Raw genomic sequence first — 26,281 nt, 5'->3', positions numbered from 1 at the left:
TCTCCCTGTGCATAAGCAGCCCTTCCTTCTCACATGATTGTTCTCTCCAGGGCGAAACACTGGCCTTCTGTTCTCTCATGATTGATTGCTTCAAGGAATGTATCTACCTGATGTAAATGTTCACCCCATATGCCTGTGTATTGTTTGGCTGGAAGCCACAGGAGTGAGTTCAGTTCCAGACCTGAAGGGTAACTAGGGACCATAGTCTCAGATGTCTCACCAGGTTCTATCAGACCAGCAAACCTGGTCTTTTTTTTATGATTTTGAATTTTGTTCCACATTGCTGTCCCACTCTGTCCAGAATCTCCTGCACTGATCCCCTCTGAGTAATAATCAATACATCTTGATTGCATATTTGGCCAATTTCAGACTGTAGAAGTTGGTAAAAATCTTTAGTTTCTTCATCTTTGGCTTTAGTGGTTGTTGCTTAAATTTGTCTAATAGTAGTATTAACCAGTCTTCCTTGTAGGTGTATGGATATTATTCTATCACTAACAGCATTGTTCTTCAAGATAGATCTTGAAATGTTCTTTTAGATGATTAATAGAGTGCCATTCCTTTTCAATTTGTCATTCCCTGCATAGTAGAACATATGATTGTCTCATTCAAAATGTCCATTTCAGCCCCATAATGCCTAGGATATTGATCTCTGTGGGTTCCATTTCATTTTTGACAACTTGCAATTTTCTTAGATTCATTTCATGTTCCAATTATTGATGAATGTTTGTAGCTGTTTCTTCCCATTTTGAGTCATACCCCATCAGCAAATGAAGGTCCTAAAAGCTTTACTTCATCCATGTCAGTAAGGTTAATTCTACTTTGAGGAAGCAGCTCTTCTGCAGTCGTATTTTGAGTGCCTTCCAACTGGAAGGTCTCATTTTTTGTCACTATATTAAACAATGTTTCACTGCTATTCATAAGGTTTTCAGTGGCCAACTTTTTGAGAAGTGGATAGCCCCATCTTTCTTCCCAGTCTGTTTTGGTCTGGGAGCTCAGCTGAAACCTGTCCACCATGGATGACCCTGCTGGTATTTGAAATGGTGGTGGCATAGCCTCTAGCCTTATAGAAACATACAAGCCACCACAGTATGACATAGTGACCGACAAGGGGTGATAACAATATTATAGGACACGTTTTTTGGCTTGTAGTTGAGGGGTGAAAGGAGGTTATGTACTTTGCTTCTATCTGTGGTGGACTGGTGCACTGGCTTGTAGCAGACCAATCCTCCTGATGAGAACAACTAGAGAAGCAGGCTGTTTGAAGGCATTGGAAACTCCCAAGGGATAGCCAGGATTTCAGGGGCCAAAATTCCAAAAGAAAGCAAGGGAAAAAAGTGAGACCAACAGCTTCTTTTTCCTTTGACACATTTACCAATTTGTGAATGGATTAGGCTAAGAGAAAGAAGTGGAAGAGAAATTGTCTGATAAGAAGTTAAGTAGCTTTAGAGAGCTACTGGCAGCCTCAGGATCCTGGGGAAATACAAATGAGAAGTTAGGGCCAAGTGAGGTGGTGGGACTCTGGTAAAGGCCTTAGCTTATAGTTGATACTGCTGAAGTACTTCATTCTTTTTTTTTGGGGGGGGGGGAGTAGCCACTGGGGTTTTATTTATTTTATTTTAAGAGCTTGTTTTCAACATAACACATACATTTAGTTTCATTCCCCATTCACCATGTCCAACCCTAACCCAGTCTCCTGCCCTCCCTACCCTGCAACCCTACCCCTGTGCCCCTCATATTTATGCACTCCTGTTTGTCATGCATTTCCTCAGTTTGAATGTTGGTCCTCTGGTGTCCCATGGTCTATTGCTCTAAGGGATGTATTACCATAGAGTATGTGGGTACATCCTCCTGGGTTGAGTGGTCTGCGTGTACATCTTGTTAATTATTGGGCTGAGAGCCCGCCCCTGGGGGGGAGTTTTATTCTAGGCACAGAATGTATTCCAGGGCCATAATACTGGAAGTCTCACCAGATTTCATCTGAGCAGTAATTCTGGTCATTATTGAGTTTTTGGATTATGTTCCATATTTTCCCTCCCATTGTATCCAGGATCTCCAGATTTGGTCCTTTCCTGAGTGGTTGACATTGGTAGCCAGGCACCATCTAGTTCTTCTGGTCTTCTAGTTCTTCATTGTGTCCTAGGGCTGATTGCTTCTAAATGCCCTTTTTTTTTTTTTTTTTTTTTCTCATTCTTCATGAAGTACTACATTCTTGGAGTTAGGTTAAGCCAGATACAGACAAGTTTTTACATTCATTGAATGGAGCCTCTAATAAGCTCAATCTGTAATTAGATTAAAGTGATCAAATTTTGTTCTTACTGCTTGCCAAAAGCTAAATAAATCCTTTCTGGAAGAAAATAACCTCATTGGTTTGTGATGCAAATGGTTAAGCTTTCGAATTCTAACCAAAAGGTTGGTGGTTCACACCTACCCAGAGGCACCCCAGAAGAAAGGCCTGGAAATCTACTTCTGAAAGGTCAAAACCTTGCAAACCCTATGGAACAGTTCTGCTCTGACACACATGGGGTCTCCAAGTCTGAATCCACTGGATGAAGACTGGTTTGGTTTTATTTTTTATTTTTAGAATTTCTGTAATTTTTCATACACAATGCCATTCAATCAAAAATTACCATGCATAATAAGGAATAGAGAAAAAAATAGCCAATCAAAACAGACCCACAGGTGATCTAGATATTGGAGTTATCAAGCTTGGACTGTAAAATAACTATGATCAATTAATATAGTTAAAAAATAGATGACAAGATGTAGAAAATTTCACCAGAGAACTAGAATATATAAAAATAACCAAATGGAAATTCCAAAATTGGAAAATGTAATAATTAAGAATGCAATAAATGATAGATTACCCAAACCTTAGAGAAGACCAGTGATGTAGAAGAAAGATCTGTAGAAAATATCCTGTGGGTATTTGGAGGCAAAAGGAAATGAAATACAGAAGAACAAAACATAAGAGATCTATGAGAAACAATAAAAAGATCTGTTGGTGTTGTTAGGGGCTGTTGAGTCGACTCCGACTCATAGTGATCCTGTGTACAACAGAGCGAAACACTGCCCAGTCATATGCCATCCTCACAATCCTTGCTGTACTTGAGCCTATCATTGCAGTCACTGTGTCCATCTTACTGAGGATCTTCCCCTTTTTCGCTGATCCCTTGCTTTACCAAGCATGAAATCCTTCTCCAGGGATAGGTCCCTACTGACAACATGACCAAAGTAGGTGAGATGAAATCTGACCATTCTTGCTTCCAAGATCTAGTGTACATATAAATGGAATTACAGAAGGGGAGAAGAGATGGAATGGGACAGAAACAGTAATTGAAGAGATTGAAGACTGAAAGTTCTTTCAAAACTTATGACACATTTGCAAATCAAGAAGTTCTATAAACTCAAGCAGGATAAATTCAAAGGAAAATATGCATCATAATAAAACCACTTAAAACCAGGCAAATAGATTAAAAGTGGGTGGTGATGAAGAGGTGGTGGTAATTATCTTTAAAAAGCAACAGTAAGATGTAAATGAACTTCTCAACAGAAATGATGAGATCTGGAAGACAATGGTAAGATATCTTTGCAGTGCTGAAAGAAAATATCAGCGGCATAGAGTTCAATACTAAGTGAAAATATTTTTCAGAAATGAAGGCAAAATAAAGACATTTCCTGCAGTGCAATGAGTTTCTCTTATATATGGTTTTTCTGGCCTTGGATTTATTATTTTGCCAAAAATGATTGGTTAGGCCACAATCTTGCAAGGGATTGGCCAATTAGTATGCAATAGGGTGCATAAAACCGCCCAATAGGATTACGTGACCTTGTGGGGAATTGGTTGGTGGCCCAACTGGGAGGGCCGTGCCTTAAAATTGATATGGAGCTTGCCTATATGCAGCCCATAAGCAGCCAAGTTGGCAGAGGTTTTTAGAGTCATGGAGAGAGACAGAAAAAGAAGAAACCTCCTAAAAGAGGTGTAATATGGGTCAAGAGCCATGACACTGAAGATGGCAGCAGTACAAGTGGCGGGACTGTGAGACTGACAGATGGTTGGGGTAGTGGCTGCTGGCCCTTGGAGAGGGAGCTGAGCACCTCTGGTCAGGAAGCTTGCTGACAGAGTAGGGTACCTTCTGGCATTTTTCAGAGGAGCCCAAAGAGCTGTAACACTTTCCTGAACAAGGCAGAGAGGCCCAGCAACGCCCAGAGGCACAGCAGAAGCCTCAGGAACCATGCAGACTCCTGGGCAGTGTGGTGGTAGCTGGAGGAAGAGAGCTGTGCATGATGCAGCCAAAATAGGTAGTGTAGTGCCTAAGGCATCTGACTACTAACCAGTAGGCTGGCGGCTCAAACCCACCAGCCACTCCTTGGAAGGAAAGTTGGGCAATCCACCTCCGTAGTGATACTGCCTTGGAAACCCAAGGAGGGGTCACTGTGAGTCGGATATGACTCTGTGGCAGTAGGTAGCATGACAGGAGCTGAGAGAGCTGTCCTAGTTGAAAGCTGGCCTGATTGATGAACTGCATCCTGTCTCTTGAGTTATATCCATTAACTTCCAGCTTGACCCTAATTCTGCATTGTAGTCTGTTACTTCCTAATAAACAACTTTACTGTAAGTACAGTTCACGAGTTCTGTGACAAGTCCCAGTGAATCATTGAACTCAATGTGTGAGAGAAAAAGTACTGATTGTAAGGGGAGGGGTGGTTGGTGTCAGATGATGGAGTGGTACAGTAGTTTGGAGAAGCATGGAATATAGGGAGGAATAAAGAACAATGAAAAGGGTAAATTGTGAGCAAAATCTAAATGAATATTGGCTGTGTAAAACAATGATAATACCTTGTGGGTTTAAAATATATGTTAGAGGTAAGATTTTAATAACTATAATGACATAAACAACAAAAATAGTAACACAAGAAGACTGGGAGAAGCTATGTGGAATTTGAAGGTCCTTGTATTGTCCAAGGAGTAGTAAAGGTCATCATTTATATCATACTCTGATAATTCATGAATGTATGTCATAAATAAATACTAAAATAATAGTAGGTAAATGTATAAACAACATGTTAATAGAAGGGGAAATGGAATGACAAAAAGATACTGCAGAAAAAAAGCAAGAAAAGCGAAAATCTGTATCAAAAATGGGACAAATGAAAAATAAATAGTAAGATGGTAAATTCAAATATATTGATAATTTTATTAAATATAAATGGACTAAAAATTAAAAGACAGTGATTATCAGTTTGAGTTAAAACAATTACATGTTGTCAAGAAACACACATTATATATAAGAACAGAAAAGGTGGAAAGTAAAAAGATGGAAATACATATTTATATATCCACTCATGCCAAAAAAACAAAACAAAACAAAACAAAAAAAACAAATCACTGCCATTGAGTCAATTCCGACTCATAGTGACCCCTTTTGGGTTTCTGAGGCAGTGCCTAAGGCACTTGACTGCTAACCAGAAGGCTGGCGGTTCAAACCCACCAGCCACTCCTCGGAAGGAAGATGGGGCAATCTACTTCCGTAGTGATACTGCCTCGGAAACCCAAGGAGGGGTTGCTATGAGTCGGGGCTGACTTGACGGCACATAACAACAACAACAACAAAGGGACAGGGAGGTCATATCTTCTGACCTCCTCTAACAGCACAGGAGAAAGACAGAATCACTGTCAGTAGCCCAAGGCCTATTCCTGTGAGGCCAGACACGCTGCCTTCCTCCAGCCCTTTCACCAACCTTGGCACCAACCTTTCCTCCCACAGCACTCACGACTTTTCTGCTCAGGGTTCGACAATTCACTGCAGTGGCCACACAGAACTCACAAATTATGGGGTTTATTAGGGAAGCACCAGGCTACAATTTAAGTTCAGGAAAAATGTTCAGTCTCTCTCCCAGCCTGCCATCTCTCAGCCAACAGTCTCTCACAGTCTCTCCCAGCAGTGCGTGTCCCTTGGTGTCTCTCTCAGCAATGCGTGTCTCTTGCGTCTCTTTCCCAGCAGTGCGTGTCTCTCAGGACTGCGTCCTTCCTCAGCCAGTAGTCAGAGAGAGACTTCTACGTCTAGGAGGCCTCCTTTTGAGCCTGGCAGAGTGGCCAAACTAACCAATCATAACATCAGAATTCTAAGCACCTGAAAGAGAGTGAACCTCCCAGAACATTGCTTTGTGCCCCGCCCAACAGAAATACCCCAGGTGGATAACTTTTACAATCAGGAGCTCCTAAGTTGCTCACAGCAAATTCCACATTGGAGTTTACAAAGACTTCTGACTACAAAAGCCACACTAAGAAATTTACTATACTGCAGCTAGAAACCAATTGTAAAAATATAAATGAAAAAACTCCAAATATTTGGAAATTAACCATTGTTCATTTTTAAGTATCCAATCAGTTAAAGAAGAAATCTCAGTGCAAATCAGAATATATTTTGAGCTGAATGATAATGAGAAACAACATATTAAAACTTGTGGTAGTTAAGTTTTTGTGTCAACTTGGCTGGGCCTGGTTGAGTGGCTGGGCAGCTGGTGGTAGTTATTCCCCATGATGAGACTGGCAATCAACTTCATGGTGGGATCTACCACAACAGCTGAGTAGCTGCCTTTGAGATGTGGTCTGCTTCTTGTATATAAGTAGGAGCTTTGGGAATGGTCTCTAGCCTATGGCACGCTTGGACCCTGTATGTAGCCATGTCGTTGCTCAGCAGCCTGCTATTCTCTGCCGTCCTTGGGACTTACAATGGACCTAAGTTAATGGCCTGCCGTGTGGTGTGGTAACATGGGGACTGTGCCTTTTTACTTGTCAACCTCGGGGTTTCTCAGCCTCAGCAGCCAGCAGCTGTCTGAGTGAAGAAAAGCCTCTAGCTCCAGTGGGCCGGGAGCAGGAGACAGAGCTGGACCCCAAGGTTGAGAGGCTTTCACCCAGCCCCTAGAGCCTGGCACTTGGAACTTGGACTTAAAGCCTCCAAATTGTAAGAATGAACTCCTGTTTGTTAAGGCCATCCCATTTCTGGTATGTTCTTGTCAGAGTGGCACTAGGCATCCAGAACAAAACTTGTGTGATGCAATTAAAGCAATACTCAAAGAGGAATTTATTAGCTTAAACAAATGCATTAGAAAAGACAAAAGCCTAAAAGTCAGTGCACTAAGTATCACTAAAAAAGGAAAAGCAATTAAAACCAGAAAATGTTGAAGAATACAGTTAAATTCAGAAGTTAATGAAACAGAAAACAAAAATATAATAGAAAAAATCAGCATATCCTAAAGTTGGTTCTTTGAAAAGACTGATTTGAGAGATTTATGTCAAGTTGAAAAGAGAAGTACAAATTATCAGTATCAGAAAAGGAGAAGAGAACCTCACTGTAGATCATGTAGACACTGAAAAATAAGATATTTTGAACAACTTTATGCCAATAAATTTGAAAATTTTGATAAAATGGACAAATTCCTAGAAAAACAAATTCACCTAAATTGACATAGAAAAACTAGCAAATCTGAATAGTGCTTATCTGTGAATGAGATAGAATCTGTAATGAAAAATCTTCTTTCAGAGAAAACTCAGATCCAGATGACTTCACAGTGAATGTTCCCAAATATTTAAGGAAGAAACAACACTAATCATATATAAATTTCTCAGAGAACAGAAGAAGGGAAACCATTTACCAATTCATTTGTTCAACAATGTTGGTCCCATTATGGGGTTTCCCTTGGCCATTGTTATGGACTGAATTGTGTCTTCCAAAAATATTTGTCAACTTCGCTAGACCAGATTCTCAGTATATATAATTGTCCTCCATTTTGTGATGTGTTATGTTATGTATTGTAAATTCTAACCTCTATGAAGTTAATAAGACAGGATTAGAGGTGGTTATATTAATGAAGCAGGATACAACCTACAGTATTAGGTTGTATTTTGAGTCAGTCTCATTCGAAATATAAAAGAGATTACAGTGAGCAGAGATCTGAGAGACCTCTTACCACCAAGAAACAAGAGTTGAGAGTGGAGCACCTGGAGTGCCTGCTCTGAGAAATTCTCAGACCCTGGTGACAGAAGGCCACTCACAAGCTTTTAGGACCCCAGTCCCTATTTACCAAAGTAAGATGTAGAGCATAGTTTTTGTGGACCGTGTTATGCTGATTGGCTTTGATGTCCCCCACAACTATGGTCCTGAGCCCACAGGCCCAGTGACTCAGTCCCACGAGGTGTTTGATTATAGCTAAGAAGTTTTCATAACTTTGCCCACCGTTAGCTATACTATGTAAGTTTATGTTTTTATAGCACATACAAATGCTTAAAGGGAAAATATCATCTGCCAAAACTATATATGGTCATGAGTGTAGTCCCATTCACTTACCCATACTTAATCATCTTGCCTGTCTACCTATGTATATACTCATGGATTAATATCTGTTATTACTAATAATACAGGATTGTGTATGTAGTAGTATTTACCTTTGTTGTTTGTAACTCTTGTACCCTTCTCCATGTTTTCCTTTTCCTTAGTGATATTGTGCTGGTCACACACTTTTTATATATTGCCTTTCCCTTTGCCCAAATTAATATTTGTCTCTTACCTAGTTGGTAATTTTTCTTCACCTCCCCTCCTTGGAAACCATTAAAGAATGTTTCCTTTCCTTGACTTTTTATTATAAGGTACTCATACAATATTTGTCCTTTCGTGATTGCTTATTTCACTTGGTATAATGTCCTCCAAGTTCATCCATGGTATGAGGTGCTTCACAGATTCTTCATTATTCTTTAATATTGCATAGTATTCCATTTTGTGTATGTACCATAGTTTGTTTACCCATTCATCTATTGATGGGCACTTAGTTTGTTTCTATCTCTTTGCTATGTGAATAGTGCTATGATAAATATGGGTTTGGATATATCTATTCATGTGCCAGCTCTTTAGGATCTGTATACCTAGTAGTGGGATTGCTGGGAGCTCTAATAGCATAGTGCCTAAGGTACTTGACTGCTAACCAGAAGGCTGGCGTTTCAAACCCACCAGCCACTCCTTGGAAGGAAGATTGGGCAATCTACTTCCATAGTGATACCGCCTCGGAAACCCAAAGAACGGTCGCTGTGAGTCAGGTCCTACTTGATGGCACCTAACAACACCAACAACGGTGGAATTGGTGGATCAAATGGTATTTCTGTTTGCACCTTTTTAAGGAAGCACCATGCTGTTTTCTGTAATGATTGCACCATTTCACAGTCCCACTAGCAGTGCATGAGAGTCCCAATCTCTGCACACCCTTATCAGCATTTGTTGTTTTTTGTATTGTTGAACTTTGCTCTTATTGCTGGAGTGAGATGCCTTCCTGCCTTCTGAGCTTTGTTTTTGGGTAAATGCTGCCCATTTGGTCTCATGGTTGTTTATTATGAGGAGTGTGTTCCTTGTGAGTGTTATTGTGCATTTTACAGGTCTGTCTGTTGTTTGGCTGCAAGGTGATCCCAGGGATGGGTTCAGTTCCAGTTTTGAAAGATGTCTAAAGGACACAGTCTCTGGGGTTCTACCAGTCTCTGTCAGACCAGTAAGTCTGGTCTTCTTTAGATTTTGAATTTTGTTCTACATTTTTCTCCCTTTCTGTCTAGGATCTTCTATGGTCCCAACCAGAGCAGTCAAGTTGATGGTAGCCAGACACCATCTTCTGGTCTTAGGGTAGTAGAGGTTGTGCTTCGCATGGTCCATTAGTCCTTTGGACTAATTGTTTTCTTGAGTCTTTGATTTTCTTCCCTCTTTTTTGCTCCACCAAAACAAAAAAAAGCCAGTAGTTGTCTTAGATAGCTGCTCACTACCTTTTAAGGCCCCTGTCACTATTCACCACAGTTAGGTATAGAACATAGTCTTTGTGAACTGTGTTATGCCCGTTGACTTAGTTGATCTGTGAGACTGTGGTCCTATGTCCCCAAGGCTAGGATTCATTCCTGCAAGGTGTTGATTATGTCTAAGAAGTTTTTATAATTTTTCCGTTTGCTCTACTATATACATGGATATATTTACAGCATATAGAAATACATACATAGAAATATCTTCTGCCAAATGGATACATGATTGTTGGTGCAAGGGAAGATTGGTAACAAGGACTTTCCCCCAGAGCCAACAGAGAGAGCAAGCCTTCCCTTAGAACTGGTGCCATGAATTCGGACTTGTAGCCTCCTAAAATGTGAGAAAATAAATCTCTTGTTTGTTAAAGCCATCTACTTTTGGCATTTCTGCTATAGCAGCAGTAGATAACTAAGACAGCCATTATATATGTCTTGGAAATAAAGCTCATCTCATACCTTTAGTGTGTTAATGGTTCCTCAACAGATATTTAACACAAAACCAAACCAAAACCAAACTCATTACCATTGAGTCAGTCTCGACTCATAGTGACTCCCATTGGGTTTCTGCGGTGGTAAATTTTGACAGAAGTAGATTTCCCTGCTTTCCTTCCGAGGAGTGGCTGGTGTGTTTGAGCTGCCAACCTCTGGCTAGCAGTCAAATGCCTAAGGCACTGTGCCACCAAAGCTCCTTAACACAAGTCAGATTTTATTTATTCCCTTTATTCAATTCAGCAAATAGTTTCAGTGGCACAAAATGATCAGGCCAAATAGCATAGAACAGTATTCTAGGAAGGAAAGTGATTTTTGTTGACAGAATAATTTGTTTCTACCCCCGTCTCTGGAAACTAATAGTAAGGTTTAACTTAATATATTTTTGTTTGTTTGTTTTTCTCTTGTAGACTCCATTAATAATATACCTCTTTCATTTCCTGATTGACTATGCTGAATTGGTATTTATGGTAAGTAACCTTTCTTATAAAATGTATATGTACTTATTTTTAGTTTTTCAGTTATTTATCTTGTTTGTAAGGAAAAATATCTGTTTTAGAAGTTCAAGAGTTCTCAGAAAATAAAAGCAAAAACTTTATATCTTTAATTTGAATTCATGGAACTGTGACAGTATTATGTAAGTGTGAGGAATAGTTTCTGCCACCTGGCCAGTTCTATTTCCTTATTCTTTTTAGAATTTGGGTTCTGGACTATGTAGTCTTGGATTTTCTAGCTTCAAGATTTTATGGTTAGCTTTAATTATGGTGCTAGTGTAGCGAGAATTTTAAATTTCCTAAGCATTCCATCAAGTGAGTCTGTGAGTCATTAGGGAAGAGCACATAGACCCGATGAGACTTTCAGAGGCAAGAACTTTGCAAAGCATAATAATTTGAAACACTTGCTTAATCTAGGGTTGAAAATCTGTGTCAAGAAACATAGAGGCAGTCCACTGACATCTTCCTTAAAAATTATATTGACTAAAGGTCCCTGGGTGGCACAGACAGTTTGCACTTGGCTAGTAACCCACAAGGAGCTGTGGTGGCGTAGTGCCTAAGGCATTTGACTGCTAACCAGAAGGTTGGCGGTTCAAATCCACCAGCCACTCCTTGGAAGGAAGGTTGGGCAATCTACTTCCATAGTGATACTGCCTTGGAAACCTAAGGAGGGGTTGCTGTGAGTTGGATCTGACTCGACAGCAGTGTGTTTGATTTTTATTTTGGTTTAGTAACCCACAGGTTGCTTATTTGAACCCACCTGGCTGTATTGCAGAAAATCCAGGCCTGGCAAGTGCTTCCATAAAAATAACAGCTAACCCACCTTTGGAGCCCACAGAGTCTCTCCAAATGAATATACAAAGGAAAAGCGCCTCAACAAAAAATTACAGTGACTTACTGTTTGCCAAGGGATCCAACATAATGTAGAAATTGTTGAGCAATATTATTATTATTATTATTTTTTTAAATTAGGATTTGGGTGAAGATTTACAGAGTAAATTCACTTTTCATACAGCAGTTCACATATACTTTGTCTCATGTCATTGACCAAAATTTACAATGCAGCAGCTCCCCTCCCACTTCCTCCCCATAGTTACCTCCTCCCAGTGTCCATCCCTTCATACTCTTCTGCACCCTGAGAGGCCCATTGTCTGCCAACCCTGTATATGATCTTGGATACACTCTCCATTTAGACATACATAATTGTTTAGCTTGTTCACCCATCTATCCGTCCCTATACCCATGTTTGCTTTCATTGACAACTCAGTATTGTATTTGCAAAGGGGTTCATATTTGTTGTTTGTACTGCCCATGTAACTCTCTCTGTCTTTCTCATCCTCAGTGCTGCCATATTGGTCACTCACATTTGGTACATTGCCCTTCTCTTCACCCAAATCAATATTTATCTCTATCTATCTAACAGCATTCCCTCCCCTTCCCTCCCACCCCTGGTAACCAACAAAGAAAATGTCCTCCAATATATAAACCTTTCCTTAACTTTTACAATAACGGACTAATACAATATTTGTCCTTTTGTGACTGACTTATTTCGCTCAGCATAATGTCCTCCAAGTTTATCCACGTTATGTGGTGTTTTGCAGATTCTACATTATTCTTTAGCGTTGCATAGTATTCCATCGAGCAATATTATTAATACCACACGTGTAAGTAAATTTTTGCAGAAGATAATTCAAAAACAGTTGCAGCAGGATATTGATAGGGAACTTCCAGAAGAGGACATGGAACTAGGAATATTATTGCTGATGTCAGATGGCTCTTGGCTGAAAGCAAAGAATACCGGAAAAATGTTTACCTTTGTTTTATTTACTGTGCAAAGGCGTTTGTGTGGATCATGATAAATTATCTATAACATTGCGAAGAATGGGAATTCCAGGACACTTAATTGTGCTCATGAGGAACCTGTACATAGCTGTCATTCCAGCAGAACAAGGAGATTCTGTGTTGTTTAATGTCAGGAAGGGTGTGTGTCAGGGTTTTATCCTTTCACCATACTTATTCAATCTGTGTGTTGAGCATGTAATCCAGGAAGCTGTGCTATATGATAAAGAACGTGGCATCAGGATTAGAGGAAGCCTCCTCAACAACCTGTGATATGCAGATGTCACAACCTTGCGTGCTGAAAGTGAAGATGATTTGAAGTTCTTACTGATGGAGATCAAAGTCTTCAGTATGGATTACACTTAATATAAAGAAAACAAAAATCCTCACAACTGGACCAATAAGCAACATTGTTTTAAATGGAGAAAAGATTGAAGTGGTCAGGGATTTCATTTTACTTGGACCCACAATCAACAACCGTGGAAGCAACAGTCAAGAAATCAGACGTCATATTGCACTGGGCAAATCTGCTGCAAAAGACCTTTTTAAATTTGTCAGAAGAGACCACTCCCTGGAGAAGGATATCATGCTTGGTAAAATAGAGGGTCAGCTAAAAAGGGAAAGACCCTCAACAAGATGGATTGACACAGTGGCTACAACTATGGGCTCAAATATAGCAAGGATTGTGAGAATGGCATAAGACTGGCCAGTGTTTCATTATGTCATAGGGTCACTGTGAGTTGGAGCTGACTCAGTGGCACCTAACAAAGTAAACACTTGGCATATATCAGGCCTGAAAAGCATTATTTCTTTGATTTCAGAGAAAACTTAAATGACTTGCAGTTCCGGAGCAGATGTGGGAGACCAGACTGAAGTAGACCTTGATGGGTCCTAATCCCCAGGGTTTTCCAGTAAGATCTATGCTATGGCCTTATGTTTGGGTAGTCAAAGATAGGGTATGTGGAAAAGGGTAGAGATTCTTCCTGATTTTGTAAGAGTTCAGTACTGAGTAGTCCACTGCCATCCAAGAACTCCAGGCAGCATTCCATTATTCCTATACTAATTGGGGTTCTATTTATTATTTCTTTTTTTCTTGACAGATAACTGATGCACTTACTGCTATTGCCCTGTATTTTGCAATCCAGGACTTCAATAAAGTTGTGGTAAGCAGTCAGTGGATGGGATAAAGCTGATGGAATTTAGTAACCTGCTAGTCTCCATAATTACAAAGCATCAATGGTCATTTATGTTTAAGGATCCAACTGCTTTAAAATGTTAAGAAGTGGGAGTGAAGCTTTGGCCTGTTTAGCTAGCCCTGGAATGACTAAACCCAAACCCATAAGAAGGTTTTACTAATAGATACAGAAAGGTCAGCTTAATCTCTGTAGTTTATCAAGAACTACTAATATCCATATACTTATGCAAGTTCAGACTTTCTGGAGTAACCATGGTTGGACCATAGTTATATTAATAAGGAGCCTTAAAAATCTTCCATTCCTTTCACCAGTTCTTCTTTTCAAAGGAAAATGAATAAAGGCAGTCCCAGGGTTATGAACATTGATTTACAGACAACTCCTACCTGCCTTTTAATCGTATGTAAATTTGCCCTAACTTTGAATAAACAATTGAACCAGCCCCTAGTTCAACCAAGTTCTTCATCACAATAACCTTCACTTGCTACAAGTGCAGCTTTTAAATCACTGAAAAGGCTTTGAGGCATTTTTTGCACTAAAGTAAGACTAAATAAGAACTGTACGCACCTGTTCTGCACTTGTATGCACCTAAGCATTCTTAAAGACACCACAACTGTTAGGAATGGGTCTTGGTTGAAACCCGGGGACTGCCTATAGAGCTTTTAATCCAATGTGTTATACCTGTCTGAAGGAAAATTGGATTCCCAATATAGTTTCTGCTTCTCTGGCTAGAGCAATCTTAATTGGAAAATTTGGCATGTATTAAATGCTTGTTGAAGAGTTGTTAATGTGCTAGAGGTATCAATATAAACTTCAGACCTAATTAAGGAGTACTGGTGGTGCAGGAATTAAGGCATTTGACTGCTAACCAAAAGGTCGGTAGTTCATACCCACCAGCTGCTCTACAGGAGACAGATGAAGCAGTCTGCTTCTTTAAAGATGCCTTGGAAACCCTGGGGGGCAGTTCTGCTCTCCTATGGTGTTGGTATGAGTCGGAATTGATAGGATGACAGTGGGTTCTAGAAGGCACTGGTCATTATCATTAGAAACAAATAAAGCTAATGAATTCTAAAACTTTAGATCTCAAAGAGAGCTAATAATATGTAAACTGGGTTTCTTAACTTGAGTTCTACTCATAGGCTTAAGGTGTCTGTGAAACCCTTAAAATGGTATGGAAAATTGTGTGTGTATATGATGTTTTTCTTAGTAGAGTCCATAGCTGTTATTGGTGCTCAAAGATATCCTTGCCTTCACCCCTAAAAGTTTAGGAACTACATTTAGAGACTTGGTATCACCATGACCAGGGAGTGTACATCTTAAACTAAAGTAATGTAACTTGAAAATTTTAAGGGCTTAGGTGAAATGCTTTCACAAGTTCTTCTGACCGTGATGAAATAACTTAGCATGAGATTCATAAACTGAGGGATCCAAATATGAATTGTTGTTGTTGTTATTATGTGCCGTCGAGTCAGCCCTGACTCATAGCGACCCCTCCTTGGGTTTCCTAGGCAGTATCACTACGGAAGTAGGATTGCCCAATCTTCCTTCCGAGGAGTGGCTGGTGGGTTTGAACCGCCAGCCTTCTGGTGAGCAGGCAAGTGTCTTAGCCACTATGCTTCCAGAGCTCCCAAATATGAATTAGCAGTAGTTATTTTTTCCTTAAGTAGACTGTGTATGTGGATCACAGTCTTTGTTTTTTCAAGTTGCTGTTGTAGTTAAAGGAGCTCTGGCATCGTGGTTAAAGCATTGGGCTTTTTTATTTTCACAGTTCTTTTTTTTTTGTGATCTGGGTGAAAATTTACAGAACAAATACACTTTCCATACAGCAGTTTATCTTGTGACATTGACCACAATTTAGCACAATGCAACATCTTCCTCCCAATACATCAGTTCACATACACTTTGTCTCATAACATTGACTACATTTTACCCCAATGCAACAGCTTCCCTCCCACTTCCTCCCAATAGTTACCTCTTCCCTGTGTCCATCTCTCCATGCACTCTTACCCCCTGAGCTGTCTCCCTGTGCCTGAGCAGCCCTTCTTTCTCTCATGCTTATTCTCTTGAAGGAGTATATCTACCTCAGGTAATTGCTCATCTGATAAAGCATTGGGCTTTTAACAACAACAAAAAAAAGTTGGTGGTTTAAACCCACTAGCCACGCTGCAGGATAAGGATGAGGCAATCTGCTTCTGTAAAGATTTACAGGTTTGGAAACCCTACAGGGTAATTCTGCTCTGCCCTAAAAGGGTTGCTATGAATTATAGGAATCATAGTGGGTTTGTAGTTAGCTGCAGTTGAGTTGGTCCCCAACTCATGGAGACTCCATGCCCAACAGGATTGGACAATTGTGATCCATAGGGTTTTCATTGGCTGATTATTTTGGAAGTAGGTCACCAGGCCTTGCTTCCTAGTCTGCCTTGGTCTGGAACCTCTGCTTGAACCTGTTCAGCATCTGTCTTAGGCTGGGTTCTCTAGAGAAGCAAAGTCAGTGAAATTATATATAAGTATTAAGGAAAAAAAAAAAAATTTACTGCTGTCGAGTCAGATCTGACTCACAGTGATCCCTCCTTGGGTTTCAGAGGTGGTATCACTATGGAAATAGATTGTACAATCTTCCTTCCGAGGAGTGGCCACTAGCCTTCTGGTATATATAGGGAGATTTATTTATTTTAAAGGAATGGCTCACTCAGTTATGGAGGTTTCCAAGTCCCAAATCCATGGGTCAGGCATCAGGCTAGAGGCTTCTTCTGACTCATGTGGTTTGTGGGGACTGACAAACTAAAAAATGGTAGGTCAGACGGACGGCTACTGGCTCATGGGTTGAGAGAACTAGTGAATCCCAAAATCTGTTGGTAAGGCAGCAGGCTGTTGGCTCACATCCTAACAACTGGAGATTGAAGGATGACAAGTCAGTTTCAGGATCAAGAGAGAGGGAGCTTTACCAGAACATCCATATATAATTATGCGTCACTTAACATCCACAGTACGTTCTGTGAAATAAGATGTAATTTGGGCATTGTGTGAACATCATATTGTATACAGTCCCTGAATTATAAACAAGTTGTGTTCCTAAGTCTGTCTTTAAGTTGAATTTGTACTTAAGTCAGAACAGTTAGGTATTTTCATATCTAGCATCAGTCAAATATTTGTCTTAGTAGATATATTATAATACACCTACTCCTCTCTTATTGACTCTCTCATGACTCAACATTTCTCATTTACAAAAATAGTAAAAAATCTATCCAACTGTTTTGTGCATTAATGATGTATGTCTGGCAGTACTGAACACTGAGGTATGAAGTGAGAGTAACAGTACTGGCTGTAATGATTAAGGTTATGTGTTAACTTGGCTGGGCTATGATTCTCAGTGATTTGGCAGTTATATAATAACATAATCATCCTCCATTTTGTGATCTGATGTTGTCATCCTCCATTTTGTGTAACAACATGGTCTTTAGAACCAAGCCATGTTGGTAAGTGAGGAGTAGGTGTATATAGTATATAGTGTACCTCTTTATGTGTAAAAAACATTAAAGATACACTAAGACATCTTTAACATAATGCAGTAATAATAGTAATAACATTTTGATGCAAGATGCAAAGTAGAACCTATTTGTTATTATGAACCATTGTGTGTACCTTGAATTTTTAATATAATAGGCTTTATGGGGATTAGGACCGTGGATGTATATGTGGTTGGACATTGGCTGAATAGACGTTATGCTGCACATGATTGTTTATTGGGTACAGCCCACACCTCCAAGGAAACTCCCCTTTCAGCTGATTGGCTACTCACATCAGGTCACAAAACGGAAGATGTTTGCATAGTATCTGCCAGACTACTGAGAATCATGGCCTAGCCAAGCTGACACGTAACATTAACTATCAGAGGATCATAGCAACACACAAGCCTGTGCTAAAATACTTAGGGGTGAAGTGTTAATGATGTCTGCAACTTGCTTTCAAATGACTTAGCAAAAAAGAAAAAAATATGTGTGTAGAGATCAAGGAAAAGTGGCAAAATGTTAACAATTGGGAGATCTAGGTATGGATGTTTATTAAACTATTCCTTCAACTTTTCTGTAGTTTGAAATTTTTCTATATAAAGTACTGGGAAAAATAAATCTGTGTCTATACCCATCACTATATATAGTTTATCTGGTAGCACAGTGCCTAAGGCATTTGACTGCTAACCAGAAGATTTGTAGTTCAAATCCAGCAGCCACTCCATGGAAGGAAGATGGGGCAATATACTTCTGTAAAGATTTACCACCTCAGAAACCCAATTGGGGTGCTCTGTGAGTTGGAATCGACTCCATGGCAGTGGGTTTGGTTTTGGTTTGATAGTATTTATATATGTCTATCACAAATATATATGTGTATGTATATATACATTTATATGTGTGTATATGTGTATATTTGACTATCATATATATGACTAACATATATAAAAAAGTGTGCAAGCATCTGTGTACAATTTGATTAATGATCACAAAGGTAATACACCCATGTAACTACAGGTCACTTTTAATCTCTTCTGTGAGCTTTTTATATCTCACCAGTCAAGGCTGCTGAATATAGCTAGACATGCATTGTACTCCCAAACCACATTTATTTTTATATTTCTAATATTTTCTTGGTATTTATTTTTTCATTGTCCTTAGTGTTTTTAGCCAACTTCTGTTTCTAGCTGGATGCAATGGGGATTTTAATTTTTTTTTTTAATTTTAGTTTTTTTATTGTGATTTGGGGTCAGAGTTTACGGTGCAAATTGGTTTTCCATTCAGCAATCCATAAGCGTTCTGTTTTATGACAGTAACTGTAATCTCTACACTATAACAGCCTTATTTCTACTTCTTCCCTGGGCCCACCCCTTCCCTTCATCCTTCTTTCCTATCCCTCCTGTCTTTCTAGCTCTACCCCTGGGCAAATGCTGTCCTCTTGATCTCATATTCTTGATTGTTTTAATGAGTACATACCCTCCTGATATCACTGTTCACCTTATAGGTCTATTGTTTGGCTCCCAGTTGAGTCACAGGTGTTAAGTTCAGTTCCTAGCTTGAAGAGTGTCCAAGGGCCATGATCTTGGTGATTCTTCTAGTCTTCATTAGACCAATAAGCCTGGTCTTTTTTATGATCTTGAGTTTTGTTCCACATCTTCACCCACTCTATCCAGGACCTTTTATTGTGATCTCTTTAGAGCAGTCAGCCCTGGTAGCCAGGTACCGTCTTGTTCTTGTCTCAGGGTCATGGAGTCTGGGGTTCACATGCTCCATTAGTCCTTTGGACTACTTGTTTCTTTGCATCTTTGATTTTCTTCACTCTTCTTTGCTCTGGACAGGGAGGGACCAGTATGTTTCAGATAGCTGCTCAGAAGTTTTTAAGACCCCAGTTGCTGCTCACTGAAGTAGGATGTAGAACATTGTCTTCATGGACTGTGTTATGCGATTGACCTTAGCGTCCAATGGGGATTTTTTGAAAGGATTTTGTCTGTGCTGAAGGGAGCTGGGTTTTGGGTCTATGAGGTTGTGCTGTGCAATAAAGGAAGCAGAGACTCTGGGGACTCTTCCCTCGTAGAGAGTTTCCTTTCGGAAGGTCTTTCTGTTTTAAAGTATTTTATTTTATTTTTTTTATTAGGATTTGGGTGAAGATTTACAGAGTAAATTCACTTTTCATACAGCAGTTCACATATACTTTGTCTCATGTCATTGACCAAAATTTACAATGCAGCAGCTCCCCTCCCACTTCCTCCCCATAGTTACCTCCTCCCAGTGTCCATCCCTTCATACTCTTCTGCACCGAGCTATCTCCCTGTGCATAAGCAGCCCTTCCTTCTCCCATGATTGTTCTCTCCAGGGCGTGTGTCTACTTGAGGTAAATGTTTAACTCACATGCCTGTACTTTGTTTGGCTGGAAACCACAGTTGTGGGTTCAATTCCAGACCTGCAGGGCAGCTAGGGGCCATAGTCTCAGTGGTTACACCAGGCTCCATTGGACCAGCAAACCTGGTCCCCACCTTCTGTTTTTTTTTTGCCTCCAAATGATTCTGTTTTAAAGTATTTTTGAAGACTGGAGTTACAAGGAAGGACTTTTCTTTCACTGCTGGCATGGTGTTAACTTTGCCTACGGTCTACACATCTCTTTAGAGTTGCTTCCATCTCGTACTGCAGCCCTGCTGGCTGGCTTTCCACCTGGAGAAGGTGTCTGCATTGCCACCTGTCTCTCTGGCTTCCCTTGTGGGAACTCCCTATTGTTTTTTGACAGCCTTCTTTTCGGATCTCACACCCTCCAGGTAGCTTCTTTTGGCCTCAGACCTCCACAACTTTTAGCTGGTGGGATGGCCTTCCCTCTGTCACTGCTGTAGCTATCCTCATTAAACTCTGTTTGCTGAGCCAGTACCCTTCTCTCCTGATAAAATTGTCTTCATTTATACTTTGTCCTTTTAATTAAACAACCCTGGCTTTGAACGGCAACCGAAATCTGACTGATGATCATTCCCACCATTTAACTGTCTAAAGATACTGTAGGCTGTGAAGGAACAGAGGTGACCAAAGAGAGGTTTTGAAGTTCAGGTTTTCTGATTCTCTGACTAAAACTGTGCAAGAAAGCTGGGGTTTTCCCTATGATGACCCTTTGACTTTCTTTTAAACTGAAAGATGCTCCTTTAAAATGTTAGTTCAAATTTAAATTTTTTAAAAATTGTGAAATACTGAAGACATGCAAAAATACATAAAGAATATTACACTATAATACATACTTACTTTAATACATACATACAGCTTCAAAAATAAAACATGACACGTACAGTGTCTGATAGCTTTATCTCCTATTCTTCTCTTCCCAATAACTGTTCTGAATTTAGTGTTTATCATTTATACACATGGCCTTATACTTTTACTGTGAATTCCTAAATAACACATAATTATTTCACATGCTTTTAATTTTATGTAAATGGTACAATGCAGTATATAGTCTATTGTGATCTGCTTTTTTTCATCATCAAATCTTTAGCTTGCACAGGTAATTAGACATTTGCTACCTTGGCTCCTGTGAAATACTGTGCTTTCTAAAATATGGCAGTTGACTTAATACAGTAAATAAGATTCTCTGACCAATAAATTAGTAGGCTACCCATTTCAGGCCCAGAGGTTTTTTCCATTTATGTTCTGACCCATGTTTGCTTGTAGAGTTGCCCAGCTTTTTTTCATTCTCAAACACACCCATGGACTTGTTGGGACGCACCAGGGAAGGTGACAACGTTCTGCCTCTATCCTCCTTTCTTTTAACTCTCTAGCTGCTCAGCCACACCTAGCTCTTCTCTTCCTTCTCTTCCTCATGGTCATTTCCTTCTTCCTTTATGGAAGTCAAACATTTTAAACAGGAGCATAAGGAGGAAAACCCAGGATATTGTGACATTCATAGGATCTTTCACTTGGGGTGAAAATATTTTGCTTTGTTGACGGAACTTTGGAACTTAGGCCACTGAGGAGAACTTTTTATGATGGCTAGGAACTTTGTCGGTCAGTCATTCATTCAGTCATTCACTGGGTATTTATTGACTGCCCACTATGCCAGGTGTTGGGAATACATGGTGAGCAAACAAACATAGTCCCTGCCTTCATGGAAGTGGTGAGGGAGGCAGATGTTAGTCAAGATAATCATGTGAGTTAATTAAAAAATAGTTATACCTGTAAACAGTGCTATGAAAGAGCTTACGTAATAGGGGGATTTTACCTAGTTGGGGAAGTCAAGCATGCCTTCTTGAGAACGTGATGATTTAGTTGAGATCTAAAGACTGTGTGGGAGTTAACTAGGAGGAGAGGAGAAGAGGTTGTTCCAGATCAAATGCAGAGGTCTGGGAGTGGGAGGGACTTGGCATGTTTATGGTACTGGAACCCAAAATGTGAGATGGGAGTGGGTGTGAGATAAGCCTGAAGAGTAGGGCCAGACTTGGCAGGGCCAGGTAGCCATGTAAAGGATTTTTGTCTTCATCCTAAGAGCAGTGGGAAGTAAGTAATTTATTTCATGTGTTTTGCCATTTTTTCCAGTTTAAAAAGCAGAAACTCCTCTTAGAACTGGATCAGTATGCCCCAGATGTGGCTGAACTCATCCGAACCCCTATGGAAATGCGTTACATCCCTCTAAAAGTGGCCCTGTTGTAAGTATTCCCTGAGAAAACAGGCTCAATGCCAGCAAATATGAGGAAAATATGATGAGATTTTCCCATGTTGTTTGTTGTATTTTTGAGATTTTCAGTCTTAGTCATCGAGTATTTGCTGTAGTTCTGTGGCACAATGGGGTTCTGGCAGCAAAAAACACAGAGCCATTCTGTCTCTTTTGGGACAAAGACTCACACAGGGACATACATGCACAATCAGACCTTTCACAGATGCTTTTGACTTGGTGCTGATCTGGGCTCTAGCCCCTTTGTAACCAGTGTTTCTACAAGGGGAAAAAAAAAGTTCTTCAAGTTTGATATGTGGATTGAATAAAATTCTGATCTTTATGTGATTGCTTTTTCCAAGCAGCTCCTATGTTTCTTGTATAATTTAATCCCCCTTTTGTAATTCAGAAAACTGAAGTAAGCACCAAATGTAGACCTGTCCCAGCTCAGTGACCAATGTGGAAGGGTGGAACTTGCTGAGGCTCTATGAAAAAATTCTCTAGGAGTACTCAGTGCTGCCAGTACATTTAATTCTTTCAGGTTATTCCCATTTATATTCCTGAGATAGGCAAATGCAAATAATTGTTCAGTCAACTAATAGTCACTGAATATTAATAATATACTAGTTGCTAGGAATACACAGTAAACAGGACAGATAAGTTTCCTCATGTAAAAACATGACCTCAGAACTTCAGAATTAGAAGGGGTCTGATAGGGACAGTTTATTCAACCCTCTCTGTGAATCCCAGTATCCCAGATAGGTAGTCATACAACTTCTTGAACATCACCTGCTACTTAGCATTGATTCCCCCCCTCTTACAAGTAGCTTGGGGTATCAGTTTCCATCTATGTATTGCAGAAATATTAGTGAGAACTACCTAATAGAACCAGAGGTTTAGCAGCATATGAATCCCTTATGGACTCTGTCTCTAGGGGGTGGTTTTGTAATAACAGCAGCCATTTCTTTAAAGATTTTGTAACAAACCTATCTATAATGGCTGGAAAAGAAAAAAAAGAAAAACCCAAGAATTTCTAGGCCTGGCTTCAGAACTACTAATCTTACAGCCCTGGGAGGTACTGGATTTCAGGTCTTTATTTGTGGATAATAATTATAATCTCTTCCTGAGACACTGGTGTTTTTCTTCCTATCTGATAATCAGAATTATGTAACTAGTCTCCCTTTTCACTTTCTCTGCCAGGAAACTCAGAGCTAGATTTAAAGCTGATTGTTACAATGCTGGGAGTTCTGGTGGCATAGTGCCTAAGGCATTTGACTGCTAACCAAAAGGCTGCCAGTTCAAACTCATCAGCAACCCCTTGGAAGAAAGATTAGGCAGTCTACTTCCGTAGAGATGTGGCCTCGGAAACCCAAGAAGGGGTTGCTATGAGTCTAATCATCTTAATGGCAGTGAGTTATTATAATGCTGTAGTAGACCTATTTGGGTCTTTACCTGACCTTTACTTTCTCTATTTACTTATATTTTCCCTGGTCTTGAGTTTTCATTTCTATTTTTATTTTGCTATATATATTTTTTTAAACTTCCTTACATCCTTTGTGGAAGTAAGATAGAAATAAAAATAGTATCCATCATGATTATATAAGCTTTCCCTACTCACAAGCATTTCAAATTCATATTCTCAGGCCATTCCTTCTCATGTCAGGAAAAGACTAAGTGTTTTGACTTATTCCCAGTGGAAGGTCAAGATGTCCCATGAAGCTTTTAGCAGCCGGCTTGTTGGATTCAGCAGATACTTATTCTACCTTTGGAGTCTAGCTCATTGGGTACTGCGTGATTACCAGGCGGGCTAAATCTAAGCTCTACTCTGACCTCAGGAATGGCTAGGCTTTGTCCAGCCATTGTTGTCAGAGGGGACCAGTTCCTGGAGAAAGATACCATGCTTGGTAAAGTGGAGGGTCAGCAAAAAAGGGGAAGACTCTCCATAAGATGGATTGACACAGTGGCTACAACGATGGGCCCAGTTATAGCAAAGACTGTGAGGATGGCACAGGACCAGGCATTGTTTCATTGTGTTGTACACAGGATCACATGAGTAAGAGCCAACTCACTGGCACCTAACGACACATCTGACCTCTTCATCTGGCGTAGCCCATGTCAGAGCTTAGGAACCTGATTGGGGAAAAAATAGCTGTAGTCGTTCTTAATATGTATGGCTTTGTGGAACTTGGTAGACGTTGTTACCATTTTTTTTTTTTTAATGTTACCATTTTTAAAGTCTGAAATAGTAGAAAGAGCATAGGCTTTAGAGTCAGAAGGACAGGAATTTGAATGTATTTATTAGCTTGTGAAACTTTGGACAAATTATTTAACTGCTGAATCTCAATTTCCTCATCTGCTAAATGGGAATATTACTGCTGGTTTATAGGATTTGTGTAATGATTAAATGTGACAGTTTTACATTCACTAAATAGCACAAAATAGACAGTGTTCAGTGCCTTTTATTTATAACCCAACCCCCAGTTCGTTCTCGTTTACTTGAGAAGACTCAAATAAGAGAGTGCGGTAAAAGAGAAGAATTTGCTGCCCTTCGAGTATGCTTTTAGTAAATCTCTTGACTTCAGTGGCTGTGGTGGCCAGAACTTCTGGTTCATTTACCAGGATTACTAATGCCAAATATGTGTGTTCTTCCCCAGCTATCTCTTAAATCCCTACACGATCTTGTCTTGTGTTGCCAAGTCTACCTGTGCAATCAACAACACCCTCATTGCTTTCTTCATTTTGACCACGATAAAAGGTAAGGCCCCAACGGAAGGTGTGAAGTTCAGTCTCTGATTTGTGCAGGGTTTTTAATATTTACATGGTGTGGCTTTTTGTTGTGAACAATGTAACATTTAACATTTTTAGAAATTATGTAAGTAATACAGTATTATTACAGAAAAATTATAGAAGATTTAAATAAGTCAAGAAAAAAAAAAATTTAAACATCCTGAAGTTCTACCACTAAGTCACTGTTAACAGAGGTGTTTTTTTTTTTTTTTTTTAAAGTTCTAAAAGGCTTATAATGAAAATAGTAGTTCTCTGCCTCTCTCTATCCTTAGTTCAAGTTGAAGCAGTGACTTTCTGGTTTTTGTTGGTATTTACCAGCAAAAATAAGACTTTTTAAACAAAATTTTATATTGCTATTTTATAGATTATGAATTTTGAGGAAAAAAAAACACATGAAAAAAGTTAAACTATGTAAATTAATTCATTATAAATATATTTTTAATTTCATATCTGTAAGCCACTATGATAGGTGCTAGTGGCCCACCGGAAAGTAACTAAGGATCTTTCCCTGAAGCAGCTCTCAACACCAGCCAGGCCTTGTTAAAATAAAGCCCTTCATCCAAGGGCAGTCCTCTAGCTTACCCCTAGTCTAGGCTGACCCTTCACCTCTGACCTTAAGCATTTCCTACCTGCTCACTAATTATGCAATCAGACCCTGCACCTGACAGCTTGTGTATTGTGTATTGTTGCAACAGTATATATAATGCACTATTGGGCACAGTAGAAACTGTGATTAGTTTTCCTAGTTGTACATAATCTTTTACTTTTATTTTTAATAATTATCTTTGTTTATTTGTTGATTTGTTATTTTTGTACCAATCACTATATTTTTTCCCAATGTTCTACTAGACCTGTCAAGTGCTCAATAATGGTTTTTTCCAAATGCTTGAACACGTCAAATAGTGTGCCACTTTCGTTATGGTTTTAAAGACCTCTCTCATAACTTACTCTGTGCTTTCCAAATCTGTTCTAGTTGTTCTCTGGCCTGGTGCAAAATTGTCAGATTGGGACTTCGTAATTCTTCTGTGTTGTATCCCTTTTTTCCTGGGTTCCTTCTTACTGTTATTTTTTCCTCTGTTTTGTTACAGTACTTTCTCTAGTAGTTTTCTAAGATAGGGTGTTGAGATATATATTTCGAGTCATTGGATGTCTGAAAAATATCTTTGTTCTGCTTTGATGCTAAGTTAATAGCCTGACTGGGTATAGAATTCTAAACTGAAAAATATTTCCTTCAGAATTTTGAATTTGTTGCTTCACTGTCTTCTAGCATCCAGGTTGCTATTGAGCTGTTTGATGCTGTTGTATGTAATCTGATTTTTCTTCTGAAGGCCTTTAGGAACTTCTGTTTGTCCTCAGTGTTTTGAAATTTCATGATGCTATACCTTAACAGGGAGCTCTGGTAGCATAGTGCCTAAGGCACTTGACGGCTAACCAGAAGGCTGGCGGTTCAAACCCACCAGCCACTCCTCGGAAGGAAGGTTGGG

The 26,281-nt window shown here is 39.6% G+C and overlaps 1 protein-coding gene across 1 annotated transcript in view; it reads left to right on the top strand.

Annotated features, from left to right (window-relative positions):
* The window catches only part of PIGU (phosphatidylinositol glycan anchor biosynthesis class U), a 163,262-nt gene that overhangs the window by 60,204 nt on the left and 76,777 nt on the right, over window positions 1-26,281 (top strand). Inside the window, exons 3-6 of the mRNA XM_007934579.2 lie at window positions 10,729-10,788; window positions 13,752-13,814; window positions 21,896-22,005; window positions 24,665-24,765. Coding sequence (XP_007932770.1) covers window positions 10,729-10,788; window positions 13,752-13,814; window positions 21,896-22,005; window positions 24,665-24,765 — 334 coding nt within the window. The remainder of the gene's footprint in view (window positions 1-10,728; window positions 10,789-13,751; window positions 13,815-21,895; window positions 22,006-24,664; window positions 24,766-26,281) is intronic.

Source organism: Orycteropus afer, unplaced genomic scaffold (genome assembly GCF_000298275.1).
Source record: "Orycteropus afer afer isolate SDZICR_OR568_19922 unplaced genomic scaffold, OryAfe1.0 scaffold00020, whole genome shotgun sequence".
Lineage (NCBI taxonomy): Eukaryota > Metazoa > Chordata > Mammalia > Tubulidentata > Orycteropodidae > Orycteropus > Orycteropus afer.
Note: the sequence above shows the minus strand (reverse complement) of the source record. Positions and strands in the feature narration are given on the sequence as shown.